General features: G+C 39.1%; 1 protein-coding gene across 2 annotated transcripts in view; it reads right to left on the bottom strand.

The window, feature by feature from the left end:
• ADAMTS9 (ADAM metallopeptidase with thrombospondin type 1 motif 9) overlaps positions 1–17,091 on the bottom strand; it is a 190,574-nt gene that overhangs the window by 116,281 nt on the left and 57,202 nt on the right. For both annotated transcript variants that reach the window (XM_006158026.3, XM_006158025.3), the window contains 4 exons: positions 6,824–7,005; positions 6,599–6,735; positions 4,295–4,412; positions 3,967–4,062 (listed from right to left, as the gene is read on the bottom strand). In XM_006158026.3, the coding sequence (XP_006158088.1) occupies positions 3,967–4,062; positions 4,295–4,412; positions 6,599–6,735; positions 6,824–7,005 (533 nt within the window). The remainder of the gene's footprint in view (positions 1–3,966; positions 4,063–4,294; positions 4,413–6,598; positions 6,736–6,823; positions 7,006–17,091) is intronic.

The raw sequence follows: 17,091 nt of genomic DNA, 5'->3' as shown, positions 1-17,091 counted from the left end.
AAAAGTTTGTTAGAACCCCTTTTTTTTTTTTTTTTTTTTTTAAAGAAAACAAATAAACGAACAAACAAACAAAACCACGAGGGATAAGGATAAGGATGAAGATTCCTTGGTAATAGAACAGCTGTGACAAGACTCAAAGAAGACCCAGTGGGGGCTGTAAAACCTTCTCAGTGCATTCACTGCACCTTCCTGAGCCAAAAGTAAACATTTGCACTCCCAAACTTGATGACAACATCAAATTCTTCCTAACTTGTTAAGGAACTACTGTGAGGTTCAAAGGCTCTGAGGGCTTGCCTTTCACACTTCATGAACTATGACTGGCAATCCATACTTGCACACTTTTCATTTGCTTCCAGAGTGACTTTCTTATGCCAGGTGACTTTTCCATACAATGCCATTAAAGAGCCATGACTGGCTCTGACTCCCTGTCCCTGACGACAAATCTTTTTAAATTTTGTTTTCATTCTTCCCAAGGAGATTTAAAAACCTCCAGTGAAGAATAAAAGGTTATCAGGAGGCCCTCCCAGAATTCAAGCACCTGACATGGGATGATTACATTGAACTGAATGAAGGCCACTATTTGAAGGGGGATTATTTTCCAAGAAAGAGAAGAATAGAAGTGAAAACCTCTCTCTTTCTAGGAGGAAAAAAAAGGAGCAACTCAACGTGGTCTTCAGCTTTGAGGAAGATAACTTATAAGGAAGTGCAAGGACAAAAATACTTGACCCATTTTGCAAACCGATGAGATGAGAAATGTGGGACTGCCCCCAAAATAATTTCAAATGGTTCCCAGGAATGTTAATTGTCTTTCAAAGTCACCATTCATTTGGATATTTAGGGTGGTGAAAAGCCCATATAGTCATTGAGTAATTAATTCCAATGGAGACTTTATGGCCTTTAAAAGAAGGGATGAATCTATATTTCCAAGGTAATCCCATTCTCCATTAAGCACATAATAAGTACTCAGTAAAGAGAGCATAAGCAAAGGCTTATTCAACAATTCAGCAATCATTTGCTTATTATCTCTCATGTGCATGCTTCTATCAGAGGCTGAAAATCTAAAAATATAGTCCTGACCTTAAAACACTACCAGTCACATGGATAAGTAGGCAACCAGAATTCTCAACTATTGGGTTCTCAGAAAAGTTCTGATGTGTTTTTATATGCAAAAATGTGTCATGACTTTCCTGAGAATTCAATAGTTAAAAGTCACTCCATCCTTCTGTTGCTCAGGCCAATACCTTGGAGTTTTTGACTCCTCTTGACTTGTTTACACCTTTGCTAACTCTTCTCCTTTCTCTTACATATTATATTCAATCCATCAACCAACCATGATGGCTCTAACTTCAAAAGATACCCAGAATTTGATCACATACTTCTGCTTCCACCACTCAACTAGGGCCTCAGTCACCAGACCTCTTTCTTGGATTATTGCAATAACAACTTCTTAATCACTGTCACTGCTTCTACCCTAAACCCTTTCCCAACCACCTTTCCCAACCTTACAGAGTGCTCCTTTGAAAACATAAATACAATTATACCATGTCATTCTTTGGCTCAAGACCTCCAATAGTTCTACATGTCTCTCAGAGCACAATTCAAAGTTCTTAACAATGGTTAAATGGTCCTGTATGATCTAGTGCTGCTACCTATCTATCCTCACCTAGGTCTCTCCCTCTATACTCATTTAGCAAGAGCCACACTGGCTTCCCTCTGTTCTTCAAACAGCAAAGACATGTTCCTACTTCAAGGACTTTACAATGGCTATTCCCTCTGTCTGCAATGCTCTTCTACTCTGACTCAAATGTTTCAACTCCACTGTCCACACCTCATCCTTGGCATGCCAATTTACCTCATGATGCCTTGATTTCTTTCCTTTTTTTTTTTGGAGAGGTTTTTGCTATAGGATGCGTGTGCTCGCCAGACAGACAGAGAGAGACAGAGAGATAGAAAGCGAGAAATCACCCCCGCGGGGAGGATGGCTTCACCACAATCCCTTCTCCTCCGTTCTCCTCTTGGGATCTTGGGCACGCACACACACACGCCCAGCGTGAGTTTTAAACTACCGGGACGTGAACGTGGTCGAGTACATGGGAGTCCAGTGACATAACCATTATGCTAACTGCTGGTCCCAGTGCTGCCTTGATTTCTAATAACACTTATCATCTGCTAACAGGATAGCATTTCCTTATTAAGTTGATGCATATTGTTTGCCTCTTCCAATTAAAAAGTAAGCTTTAAGAAGACAGGGATTTAAAAAAATAATCTTAGTTCATTGTGCCTAGAACAGTACCTGGCACATATTAAATATATGAGTGACTAAATGAATTGTGAGATATAGCAGAAAATGCTATAATGAAATCACATGTAAATGTTATACTCGATCATCATACTTTGCTAAATGATCATTAGCTGTCTATGCAGCATTTCACACAGATATTCCAAAATATAGAAATAGGTTCTAGTTTGAGTCTACAAATACACATTTAACATCCACCTATGTCCAAATGCTTGTCTATACAGGCTCCATTCAGATGGATAACTAAAGCTCTTACATGGACACTGTAAGAGAGAAAGTGTGTTTATTTCTTTTAAAAATGAATTGCAGGGGGACCAGCAGTTAGCATAATGGCTATGTTGCTGGACTCCCACGTAGTCGACCGCAGTTCACATCCTGGACCCGGTGGCTTAAAACTCTTGCCGGGCACGTGTGCATGCGTGCCCAAGATCCCGAGAGGAGACTGGAGGAGAAGGGATTGCAGCTTGGCCATCCCCCCTGGGGGGTGATTTCTCGCTTTCTGTCTCTCTGTTTCTCTCTGTCTGTCTGGCAAGCACATGCACCCTATAGCAAAAAAACCTGCCCCCCCCCAAAAAAAATGAACTGCAATTATTTCTTCTGAATCTGAGTGTAAGCTATGCTGCCTGTCATAGTTCTAAATCTCGTTATGTAAGGTGACCAGTTAAGTCCCTTGTGGTTATTACTCTACTTTCTATGTTGTTCTTTTAAAGGGCAGTTGGGAAAATTTCTTTATCACATATGGCAGTTCATAGAATCATCAATTAAAGTTGGATTGTGCTGAGGAAGCTGCTTAAAATCAACACAGAGCCACTGGTATATTGTGGCTTAAATGTAAGGAAAGGCTATAAATTAACCACAGGTCTGAAGTCAGTGGAAGAAAGATGAAGAATCTGTAAAAGTATCAAAAGTGAGCTATGTTAGTAATGATTTCAGAAAACCATGTACCACTATAGAACTTTCTGGAATAACCACACATAATAAAATATTGACTAAGTCCACATGCTGCCTGCTACTGGTTAGAGCTGATAAGATAAAAACTAAATTAAGTGCACTTTTAATAAAACATTTTCAAGCCAGTTAACCAAAGGACAGGTTTTTTGTTTGTTTGTTTGTTTTGGAGAGGTTTCTGCTATAGGGCACGTGCACTTGCCAGACAGAGACGGAGAGACAGAAAACAAGAAATCACCCCCCAGGGGGGATAGCCACACCACAATCCCTTCTCCTCCATTCTCTTATCGGGATCTTAGGCATGCATGCACACGCACCTGGAGTAAATTTAAGCCACCGGGTCTAGGACTTGAATCATGGTTGACTACATGGGAGTCCAGCAACATAGCCATTATACCACCTGCTGGTCCCACACATAGGACAGGTCTTTTAAAAGACTAATAGAGAACAATAATTTTATGTTAAATTTAGAGTAAATACTTTCAAAATTTCCCTTAAGGCAGAGTACACCCACTGACATTGAATAGTGAAACTATATATATATCAATACGCTGATGATTTATGTATGAAGGAGAAATAAAATAGTAAAATTCAAGATCAATTTCTCTTATGAAAATCCATGACATCTGAAAACCCTCTATTTACAATGGCATGGGGAGGGTGAGGTCTCTGCTCCCCAGAACCAGAATTTTGGCAATGGCAGGGGCACCCCATCTCACCTAAGTAGTTATCATCTTCTGACTTCCCTGAGAAACTGTGCTGTCGCACATCAATATTGGTAGCACCTGCTGGAATTCGGACCACAGTATTGTAACCTGAAAGAAATTCAGCAGAAATTTATTATTTTAAAGAATGGTTCATTATTTTAAATATGGAATAAAAGATAGGCAACAAAGAAATATAACTGTATTAGGTAACTTGTATTCAGATAGATAATATACTGTAACAAGACTAATTTTATGCTTGATATTAATACTTTCACATATTACATGTGGTTAATAACTTTTAAACACTTCCTTTTCATAGTTCTTAGGAGCAGATTCTTACCATAATGTACTGTATTTAATGTTCCTGCCACTGTTTTGCATGAAGAATTGTCACCACCACAAACCCCACATTTATCTCTCCGGGCTTTTGAATTTAAAATGTGATCACATCCAGCTTGCTTTTAAAAAGAAAACATTTGAAATAAATGGTAAGTATTAATGAGATTTTAAAATGGAAAGAAATGTGCTTCTTTGATGTGCATTCAAAATGACAAGAAAGTGAGATCTCTTTAAACTTGCAAGGTTTGTGAACTCATATTGTCTACAACTTGCTATTTGCAATGTGGTCCTTGGGCCAGCAGGCATGGGCATCCTTGATCTTTGAGGAATGCAGAAACTCAAGACCCACCCCACTGTGCTAAATCAGACCTGGCATTTAACAAACTTCCCCAGGTGCTTCATCTACAGATTAAAATACATTTTTTTGTTGTTTATGTTTTTTGTTTTAAATTGCCAGAGGGTGCAGAACTCAGTAGAGAGAGACAGAGAGGGAGAAAATCAGCATGGTCATGCCACAAACCCTAATCCTCCATCACTCCACACACTTGGTATTCAGGGCCATGCATACACACAAGCCCAGCATGTTTTTCAAACCCTCAGGGCTGAGATTTGAACTGCAGTTGGCAATGTGGGATCTAGCTTCCTTAACCACTAGACTACAAGGCCAGCCCTACAGATTAATGTTTGAGAACTCTAGTCTACAAGCAAGTACAGTAGAGAATGCTCACCAAAAAAAAAAAAAAAAAGGAAGGGGAGAGGGTGGAGCAGTGAGAGCCATATCTAATTAAATACTCATATCCATCTTCAGGGAATAGCCTCTGACCATTCCAAGTTGCAATGGAGAAATAGGAGCTCAGTGCTGACATTTTTAAATTTTTCAAGAGAAGCTGGAAATTGCTATTTTATGTGAAATTCCTTATGTTTAAAGATTGGCTATGAATGCAGAGCAATGCCAAGCATGTCTGCAGGCACCAGTTAGAGGCCACAGGCTCTCTATCAATTTGCTTCTTGAATTTCCTCACATTTTTTTTTCAATCCACAAAGAGTCTCACTATGTTAGTCAAGCTGATCTTCAACTCATGCTCCCCTGCCTTAGTCTCCCAAAGAGATGGGATTATAGGTGCACAGCACTGTACCTGGCTCCTCATGTATTAATATAAGGCAGAAGGCGGTAGTACAAACCGAGCTCTGAGAAGTATACTGGCAATAACCAGGAGACTAGGAGAAAAGCCTCCACATTCCTGTCCATTTTGTTCCTTTGCATGAACTAATCTTTGAAAAAAAACTCAATGTACTGCTACACAGTGTGGATGAGGAAATCCACACTGTAGCTATGAGCCAGGAAGTGGGTTAAACCCTATTTTTTTTTTTCTTCTTTTAGGATGCTTGTGCTCACCAGGGAGACAGAGAAACAGAAAGTGAGAAGACACCCACCAGGGGGGAATGGCCATGCCACAATCCCCTCTTCTACATTCTCTTGGAATTTTGGGCACACATATGCACACGTGCCAGCATGAGTTTTTAAGTCACCAGGTTTGGGACTCGAATCTTGGTCAACTATGTTTGAGTCCAGCAACGTAACCATTACGCCATCTGCTGGGCCCAGTTGGTAAAACTCTCAGGAATTCTTGGAATCCAATGTTACTGAATACCAATTTGCCTGTGGACCACATGTGAGGAAGAAACAGGTGATCTCAGAGCCTGGCTTGGTTAAGAATGACATCTGACTGGTAATAACAGTGAAATGGCATCAAGTCCTTGAGAAACCACTGCTCTGTTGCTCCCCTATCTGCCAAAAATCTCTCAATCTTCCTTCCAAGAATAATTAACAGGCACATCTCAGGTCAAAGAGATTGTGGTTAAAATTGCAAAGAGAAAACTGAATGAGGTTAACTCTTCCAGACATCATTCTGGAGCGTGGCTATTCGATGTAGGAAACTTGCTGTCAGGAAGCATTGGGTTTAATCTTAAGACTGAGGTTATGTGTGTGTGTGTGTGTGTGTGTGTGTGTGTGTGTGTAAACTGTTATAAAAATCTTCAAAGGCAGATTTTGCACAGATCCCTGCAGAGGCTGAAAAACATCAAGAAAAGTCTAGGGCAGTGATTAGTGGTTCTCAAACGTTGGCACAGCATACATCTGAATCAGGTAACAATGAGGCTGAGGCTGGTCCAGGGATCACAGTTTGAGAACCACTGTCTGGGAGACAGTGCACAGATAAAAGCAGTTGCTACTCTATCGAGGAAGCCACAAACCACAGCTTGGCAGTGTGACAACACAGTGAAACAAACGCCATCTGGGACTTACCCGACAAAGGCCTTGGACGCAGAGATCATAAGTGTCCTGGCCACAAGGAGTTCCATCTACAACTCTGTCTCGGAGCTGGTAGTAGGCCGTGCTCCCTGCCACTCTGCAGAACAATTTGCACCGGTCCTTCAATAAAACTAGAGAGGAAAAACAAGACACAATGTGACTTCTGGGCCTGGCCCCTGTGCCAGCCTGGCAGCAGCAGCATCTGACTAATGCACTTACTTCCACTGTACTTAGGGACCCAGCGCACACTAGGAAGCAGGCCATTGATGTTAAAATGCTTCCCATCAAAGTGTGCACACTGTTCATCACGGAAGTCTCGCTTCTGCTTCAGACACGGTTCTGTGTTGCAGGACTTAAATTTTATTCTTCGCCCTGTACAGTATTTTCCACCATTTTTTGGCCTAGAAAGTGTAAAGAACACACACATACTATATTATAATGTATTTCTCTCTCATTTGTGACTTCCTATCTCATAGGGATGCAAACTTGACATGGCAGAGGAAAGAGCAAGAGCTCTGACTTCTGGGTTTCAAGTCTGCCTTCAGTTCCATTAGGTGTATAGCCCTGGCAAACTCACTCAACCTCTGCAAGCCTCAGTCCCTATATCTAAAAAAATGGAGGGAGCTATCTCAAAAGGCTGCTGTGAGGATAAAACTTTAGAGTAACTTAAAGTATGAAATACAATCCACTGGGATCTCTTAGGCCATGTTTTTGTCCTCTTTCTCCAGAACATTCTCAGTCTTTCCATTTAAAAAATGTACTAGGTGAAAGGTGCCAAGGAGTATCTGGAGTATTTTTTTTTACCTCCCTAGTTTCCTTTTTGTACCTGGATATATTCATGAGACACCACAGTAAACTTGTGCCCTTCCACCTCTGTCCATTCTCTTCTTTCTTTCTCTCTCTCTGTTTCATTTTACAAATAAAATGGAGTAGAAGGAATGTGTCCATATTTTGACTAACTTAAGAGCAGAAGCAGGAGAGAACATACTGGTTTCATTAAATTCATGGGACAAAAGTAGAAAATATGTCTTGCAAAGTATCACAGTGCAAATTTAATCTCAGCATGCAACCTTAGACATGTATTTTCCAGATGTGATCAGTGAATAAATTATGCAACACATCTTCCAGCAGTTGGCAGCATCTCAATTCATCATGGTAACAGGTAGACCACAGAATTCTATGAAATTGGGGGTCACCTACCCAGAGCTGGACTACCTTGAGATATCCGCTTCAGGATATCCAGGAACTGAGAAAAAAATTGTCACCTTTTTCCTTCAGGATAAATTTTTCAGAGTAATTCTGACTATAGTATTTTTTTTTTCCATACAGGATTTGAGGACTAATAAATATATCCATGCCCCTATAGAATGAGAAGCAGTAAGAATTCTGGAGTTGGATATGAGTTCCACTCTTACCCAATCTCCACTGTGTGAACTCAGAATAAGTCCTTGGCCTTTCTGATTTCAATCTTCCCTTACTCTATTATAAAATTAATGCAGAGAGTAGAATGCCAGAAACTATTAGTCACTGGGACGTTATGTGTCCCCACTCACGAGTCTAATCTGATCCTACTTGGCAACTGGTTTGAGTACCAACTCCGAGCATCAGGGCAGACTCAATGCCCTTTCAGGAAGATATACTTAGGGAAGCATGTCCTCATCCTGTTGACAATGTGTTCTTTACATCAAAGGATTGCAGAGTAAGATAAGGGCATGAACCTTGAAATCACAGGCTGGCTAACTTTGTATAAACTCTGAGCTCGACACGTAAGACAGAGATGATATTGCACATTGAAAGGCTTGTTGTGACTCTGAGGAGTTTAGCAAGAAGTCTGATAATTATTTGCCATTAGGTATCATGAACAAGACTGCCTCTAGAGTTACCAAATGATACATAACAGCATCATCATATACATCTGGTTGTTTTTTCATTAAACACAATTAAGGCTCTATGCTTCATATCTGCATTGTACACTAGACTTGCTGAAGCTCTCTCATATTTTGCTCAAGGGTAGGGAAGACGACATATTTTTATACCAAGTGACAAGAAGTTCAGAGAAGTAGAGTACTTTGCCCAAGGTTGCAAAACTAACAAAGAATGAGAATCAGGCATGAAATCCAAGTTTCCTAGCATCTTGCTCTCTGCTCTCTTTGCTACAATATCCAGATACTAGGGTCCAGTCTTGTCTTTTTCTTTGTGGTGCCACTTAAAAATGCAGCCTTGATTTCCTGGATACCAAGCCTTTTACTCAGTACCAAGGTATTTCAATCTCATGCATAAAATATTAACGATTACACATGAATAGTAGATTAGGCCCATATATCTGCTCAGGTGAAATCTGTTCTAAATGTGCTAAAGGAAAATCTCCTTCACTATTTCCTCAGGTTAAAGTTATTTTTATGAGATCTTTTTAAAAGTCTCAACTGACGGGACCAGCAATTAACATAATGGCTATGTCGGGAACTAGCAGTTAGCATAATGGCTATGTCGCTGGACTCCCATGTAGTCGTCCGCGGTTTGCATCCCAGACCCGGTGGCTTAAAACTCACGCCGGGCGCGTGTGCATGCGTGCCCAAGATCCTGAGAGGAGAATGGAGGAGAAGGGATTGCGGTGTGACCATCCCTACTGGGGGGTGATTTCTCGCTTTCTGTCTCTATGTCCCTGTCTGTCTGGCGAGCGCATGCGCCCTACAGCGAAAAACCTCTCAAAAAAAAAAAAAACATAATGGTTATGTCGCTGAACTTCCATATAGTTGACCACGGTTCAAGTCCTGGACCCGGTGGCTTAAACTCACACCGCGCACATGTGCGTGTGTGCCCAAGATCCCGAGAGAATGGAGAAGGGATTCCGGCGTGGCCATACCCCCAGGGCATGATTTCTTGCTGTCTGTCTCTCAGTCTCTCTGGCAAGTGCGTGCACCCTGTAGCAAAAACCTCTCCAAAAAAAAAGTCTCAACTGGCTATGGTAGATCGATCATTCATCTGTAGACAGAAAATAACACACACTCCTTTGAAAATAACATTTTTTCAGTTGATTTTTTTTTGTTTTGTTATATAACAAGTCTCAGCTGATTCTAGATATTTATCAAATGCAGCTGTTTTGTGGATGGGAGAGAGTTAGGTGACTTTCCTTCAGATAGTAGTTTTTATCTTTGCTTGCTTTGACTACTATAAAACAGCAAATAGCATTTTGTGATATATTTTTATAAAAGCTTTTTAAAACAAACAACATAAAAAATACTATATGTGAGAGGCAATACTTCTGAGGGTTATGAATATGAACTCTGGAAACACAAAATTTGAATCCTAGCCCTGGCTTCTTGATAACAGTGGAATTTTTTGGCAAGTGACTGAATTTCTCCAAGCCTTAATTTCCTCATCTATAAGAAGGAGAAGATACTAATATCTCCTCCATAGGGCCGCAGTATGGTTAACTAGCCTAGTCAAAGCATTGAACAAGGCCAGGCACATAGTAAGTGCTCAATAAATGTTTAGCTAATACAATGTTTGACAAAGTAGAGCCCATGGGCCAAATAGCCCATTGTCTCTTTCTGCATGGCTTGTGAGGTAAGAATGATTTTTACATTTTAAAATAACTGGGGAAAAAAAAGAATTTTCATGAATACAAACTATTAAATTTGAATTTCAGTTTCCACAAATAAAGCTTTATTGGCACTTAGCCACACCAATATTGTCTAGTTATGTTTCTCCCTCTATTAGCAAAGCTCAGCAGTGATAACAGAGACCATTTAACCCACAGCCTGAAATATTTACTGTATGGCCCCTTATGAACAAAGCTTGCTGATCTCAACTCATTCTCATGTCACTGTGCAATTTTCTTTTTTCTTTTTTTGAAGAGGTTTTTGCTACAGGGTGCGTGCGCTCGCCAGACAGAGAGACAGAAAGCAGGAAATCACCTCCCAGGGGGTATGGCCATGACGCAATCCCTCCTCCTTCATTCTCCTCTCAGGATCTTGGGCATGCACACACACGTGCCCGGCATGAGTTTAAGCCACCGGGTCCGGGACTCGAACCCTGGTCGACTACATGGGAGTCCAGTGACATAGCCATTACGCTAACTGCTGGTCCCCACTGTGCCATTTTCTAATTGCTATCACTAACTGTACAGCCATCCTGTGAGAAGGAAGTAACATCTTCGTTTTACAGACAAGGGAAATGGGTTCAGAAATGTTATTCAGCCAATTAAGCGAGAAGAGCTGGCTGTGAGGCCAATTTGGTGCTCCATGACACAAAGCTTCTGATCTGGTCTCTTTTCCAAGCACCCCCTCTTGTGTCAGTCCTCTTTTTATATCAAAACTCAGTCTGTGACTTTTTTTTTTTTTTTATGTAAAGGCAGATTATACGTTCTTTCTTAATTAATTATTGACATGACTTTAAGAAATGTAAATTTGACCTCTTGAACTATATTGTGTGTCTTCTAGGCGATGCGATTTCAGCTTGATTTGCATGTACTGTGTTAAGAGGGAAAACTTTAGTCAATGGAACTCACCTTTCAGCATGGAAAAACTTCATTTTATCATTGAATACTTTCATAGCATTTTCTCCCATGTAGGAAAATATTTTTAAAATATAGGAAATGTAGTTTTCAAAAATAATGTGAACCACATTTTCCAACTATTAAGATCCTTTAAAAAGATGGCATTGCAAATAGGGAATAAAAGGATGAAAGGAAATTGCTAGATTAAATACCATTCAGCATAGGCAAGTTGAATTTTTCTTTCAGGCCTACATTATATAATCAGGATGGTCAATATGTACAAAAGAAATCTGGAATGGTACATGGTCAAATCTAAGATTATTCTACCTCCAAGATAGATTTTTGGTCTGCAATGAGTTTGAACAAAAATCTCAACTTCCACGTTGATTTACAGTGAATTAGGGCAGGTAGATTTAAGGTGAGCACAATAAACTTCCAATGACGCAGTACACAGCCACAGAAGACAGCACGGTTCCTGTGTTTCGAGGGTTTTTTTTTTTTTTGTTCATTTGTTTGTCTTGACAGAGAGTATAGGCATTTGCCAGAGACAAACAGAGAGAGAGAGAGGAAGAGAAAGCACCCCCTAATGGGATTTGGTCATGCTGCAATCCTTTCTCCTTTAATTCTCCATCCCATCAGGATTTGGGGCATGTACACATATATACCTGGTGTGTTTTTTATTTATTTGTCTGTTTTTAAGTTTCTGTCACAGGGTGCATGTGCTTGCTGGAGAGAGACCAAGAGAGACAGAGGGAAAGTGAGAAATCATCCCCCACGCGGGATGGACTCGGCACAATCCCTTCTCCTCATTTTCCTCTTGGGATTTGGGCATGTACACATACACACACACATCCACATCATTTTTAAGTTGCCAGGTCTGGGACGCAAACTGCATTTGCTCAAGTGGGAGTCCAGTGCCTTAACCATCACAATACCTGCTGACCACCACCTGGTGTGTTCTCTAAGCCACCAGGGACAGAATTCAAACTGTGGTTGGCTATGTGGGATCTGGAACCCTTAACTACTAGACCATGGGGCTGGCCCAACTTGGAGGTTTTTAAGAATAAGTCTGATATCAAATTGTAGATCATGCCAAAAAGCTATTCAAGGATTAGACAGAATGGGCCAGAGAACTGTACTAGTCCATCTTTAATGGTCCCATCTTTAATGGTCCTTCTAAATGAGGCAGTCTTTGGGACTGAATACCTTCATTTACTAATTAATTGATGGCTCTTCCATAGAAACCAATTCTCAACATTTAGAAGAAGTTCATCTAAATACAATGCTTAAAAAAAAAAAGAAAAAGAAATGGCTTTAATTCTTTACATCCAAATGAGAACTTTGTTAATTTATTTATTTATGGATGAAACAGACATATGCCTATAGGTTTGTTTTTGATTTTTTTTTTTTTTTTTTTTTTTTTAGGTAAGATTTCAAGACCAGTTGTTATATTGAGAAGCTAAGTGGAAAATATCTAGTTTATAACTTCTTCTCAAATCCATGAATTTATTAATTTTTAATTTAACCTATCTCCTTATTTAAAAGCAAAAGAGAATAGAAAAAGAAAGTGCTCTGCCCCTCTCTTAAAGGACTGGTGTATTTTTTAAAATTTTGATGGACTGTAACAATTCTATGTCATTTTGTTCTGGCCATTGCAAACTCAGAGCCGAACTGGAGCATAAAATGATAGGTATGGGGGGCTCAATGACCTGATGCTCTTTGAGTTCCAATACTTGGTCTTGTTTTTGTGCTCTCAGTTATGTTTTTGATGGTCCCAGTCTTAAATTTTATTCTGTCAAATGTTTCTTACAGGACAAGTGATCATATAATTAGCATAATTGTCCAATCCAGGACATTTTTGTTTTTGTTTTATATAGGATGCATGAGCTCACCACAGAAAGACAAAGACAAAGAGAGAAATTACCCTCTAGATGGATGGCCATGCTGCAATCCCTTCTCCTCCAGGCTTTTGGGATTTGGGGCATGTGCATACATGCTGGTGGTGCGATATGCAAGCAGATGGGTTTGGGATTTGAACCGTGTAGCCAGCCATGTGGGATATGGCACCTTGACCTCCACCCCACCTGTTGGCTCAATCTAGGGCATTTTGAGAGTGAAAATTCAAGCTATTGTTAAATTCTCCAGAGTAAAAGACATAAGCTGGGATATCCTTGCAAACCAGAATAGGACATGGATCAAATTGAGATTTAGAAAAAAACAAACAGTATTTATGGGGATGCCAGGTGGCATAGTGGTTAAGGCGCCAGACTTCCACATGGTTTATGGAGGTTTGAGTCCCTGACCTGGTGGTTTGCTTTCTTACTTTCCTTCTCTCTGTCCCTTTCTCTCTTTGGTGATGTCATGAGCCACATAGCAAGTTTAAACAATAATAATAATAAATAAAATCAGACAAATAATTCTATGAAAAAAAATATTTAAAGAAAAATATTAGGGCCCTACCTATATCACCATATCCAGGTGAGACCCAAGGAAATTGCTGACAGAATTTAGAAAGCATATGATTTCCACAACTTGCTCACCAAGAGCAATGTAATCCCATGTACCATGTACCAACATAATCCATGGCAAGGCTACTGCTCATTTTTGCCTTTATGTTTACAGTGAGATAAAAAATAAAGTTCTAAAAATATAGCATACAAATGTTTAGATACTAAATAAGTACATTCTTGAATCATGTGAATACCATGAAAGACAAAACAGTCGTGTCCTTACAAGAGTCATACCTTAGATTCTAAAAATGGAGCTACTTCATATTCTAAGGGCTCATCATATTGAGAACAGGCATCATCCCAGTGAAGGGAGTAGTGTACTGTAACCCTTAAACTCCTAGGAAAGTAGGGCAGCGACCACTTCCCAGTACTACATAATAAACCATCTGCTCTGTGAATTTCTCTGAACAGGCTTTTAAACTGAGATTTGGATCTGATGTTCCCTTTTCTATGTCCCTTTCTCTTTTCAAATTGACTCCCTAGGAGCCATTGTAACCTCAGTATTCAGAGGCAATCTCCTTCCTCAATTAACAGGGACATCCTAAAGTACAAATAACTTGGAGGAGTTTTAATGAAATGATGTCAGTTCAGAGACTCAAGGAGGCAGATTGTATTTTTTTAAAACCTCCCATAGCAAACAGTGAAGACAAGGACCTCTAATTGAGGTATTTAATGATCAGTTCTTAACTTCTGAATGTGAGGATCTTTGTTTCACTTTGAAGCTCAAGATCCTTTTTTTGCTGAGATCTTTACACTGGGTGATTTTCTTTGTCCAGCTCATTCCAATTATGGAGTGATTTATCTCTCTTCACTTTGCACATCACTTCTAGAATTGCTCTAAGACTTAAAAAAAAAAAAAAAGCGAAACACTTCTTATGAGTGAATTATTCTTGAAATGAAATTTAAAATGTACTTATCAAGTATCTACTGTTTGCAATATCCATATCCTCATGACAACACTTACTTTAAAATAATTTTGCTTAATATAGCCAGCAATTAGTTTTTAAGAAAAGTTCATTATATTTATTGCTAGGTTACAAAGTTTTGTTTTCAGGCTTCAACAATTCAAGTAGCTAGGTAGCTAGGTTATATAGCTGAGTTTAAAACCAGTATGAGCCTTATTTTGTATTATATGATACTTATTTTATATAATAAGTATTACATCCATGTTTATAAAAATATGAATTTACACACATCAAATTATTTTCCATGACTATTTGTAATGCAAGTAAGCAGGAGGTAAGAATAATGATGGCAGAATTATTTTGTATCATTTACCAGGGTCTTCAAAAAGTTTGTAGAAAATGTGTATTATGAAAAGCACTACGTAGGGATTTCAAAAATTTTTTACACCCAAATAAACTTTTTACCTTTTTTTTTTCTTTTGGCCAGAGGGCATGTAAACTCTTTCTCTCTCTGATTAGAGAGAGAAAGGGAAAGTACGAAATCAGCCCTCCAGGGGGATGGCTATGCCACAATCCCTTCTCATTCTCCTCTTAAGATTTTGGTTTTGCAAGCACACATGCCCAGCATGATTTTTCACGCCACTAGATCCAAGATTGGAACCACAATTAGTCATGTAGAAATCCAGTGCCATAACAACCATGTCACCAGCTGGCCCCAATAAACTCATATTTTAATTCCATTTTTTCTGCAAACTTGTTGAAGTCCCCTTGTAGAAATCCTTGATTTTAATCTATAGCTACTGTGTTAGTTTTATGGATAAGAGTCTAAGTCTTATGCAGTTTTTGTTGTTGTCATTAGAAACTAATGTTATGTAGACATGAAATAAATATTGGACTATGAACAAAAATGAGTTACAATACATTAACTGTCATCTGTGACTTGTACTACAGAGTATTTAGACCAGGATTTGCAAATCATTGTCCAACAGCTATGTTCTTTTGGGTTCACACAATTTAAATGGTTTAAATTTTAAAATATGGAAGTTCTATCAACATTAACCTCATTTCCTACCTGGGAACAATCAGGTAGTCTTGAGTACTGTTCTGCACTTGGTGTCTATGATTCTATGATACAACTATCCTATTGCACTAACCTACTTCATTCCTACACTTTACCTGATTGCTTCTCCCAGACAGAGTTTGCTATCCCTAATCTAAGCTGCTAAAAATAGATACTAGGTGGGTTGGCTCCCTGGTAAAGTAGTAATATACTGCTTAAAAGGAGCCAAATCTCACAGAGTGATGGCAGTTCAAATCTCTGGCCCCTCAGTCTGAAAAATGTGTCAGGATCACATATAAATGCCCAAGACTAGAATGCTGGAAGACTAGAGGAAGGGCACTATAACACAACCAGACTCTTCGGGGTGCTCATCTCTCTCTCATGAGCATGTGCACATGTTCTATCATAAATAAAGGAATAAAAATTTTAAAAAAATTTTTAAAATAAAGAATAAATGCCAGGTGAAACAATTTTATACAGTAGCAAAGCATCTGGGGTCTTAAAATTGGTTGTTGATTTATACACCTGAAAACTCTCTCTATTCTGTGAAGACTTCTTGGTCTTCTTCATGTAGGTCTGTCAGAGGGTCACACAAAGTACTATTTACTTTTACTTCCTATGTATTATTTTCTATTCTTTCAAGCCTTATACATTTTAGATGCATGCAAAATTGAATATAATTTCTCAGTTAACATAATGATCTATTATCTACTTATAAACAAGCCTCTTTCTAAGAAATGCAGGTCTGCCATGTAAATGCTAGGGAAATAAACCTACTGTCTATATTTTAACACATAAGGCCTAACAAGATTAGGCTGGTAGAGGTTGCAAAGGCTACCTAATAAGAATTGTCTTGAAAGGTCGGAGACTCCCAATCTACAAACTGTCAGGCTGTGGGATGAAGACCTCAGGTGTGTCACCTGTAAAACAACTAGACTGATCAAAAAACTAATTCCCTGCTTGGGATTCCAGGTCCCTTGGTATCTGCTAATACAGCCTCAGTGAAGGCGCAGTGGGTAGTTATGAGACCTTTTCCTTTTTTTTAAGAATTATTTTTTAAAATTATTTATTTATTTATTTATTATTTAATTTGACCAAAGAGAGAGAGAGAGAAGGGAAGTGAGAAAGCATGGCACCAGGTCTAGGATTTGAACTGCAGTCAGCCATGTGTGAGTCCAACGCCTCAACTACCACATCATCGGCAAGTCCCAAGACCTTTTCAGCATTTCAGTAGCTAACTATTTATAGAAAGTGTACATTTATCGACAATCTGGGTGAAAATATCCCATTTCTTTGTTTCCTTGTGAAAAAAATCTATCCATTCACTGTAATAGCATGCTAACTCAAGCTGGAAGGCAGTAAGATTATGCCTGATTGTCAAAACTGGGAAACAGATCAACCAACACAAAACCATCAATAGTTTGACACCCATGTGTTTAAAGAACAAAGGATCTTGAAACTAAAATAATAATTCAGAGGGGCCTAGGAATAAAGAGTTTGGGTACCATGAGTTT

Source organism: Tupaia chinensis, unplaced genomic scaffold (genome assembly GCF_000334495.1).
Source record: "Tupaia chinensis unplaced genomic scaffold, TupChi_1.0 Scaffold000569_1, whole genome shotgun sequence".
NCBI lineage: Eukaryota > Metazoa > Chordata > Mammalia > Scandentia > Tupaiidae > Tupaia > Tupaia belangeri.
The sequence above is the reverse complement of the archived record's forward strand: the minus strand, read 5'-3'. Positions and strand labels throughout refer to the sequence as shown.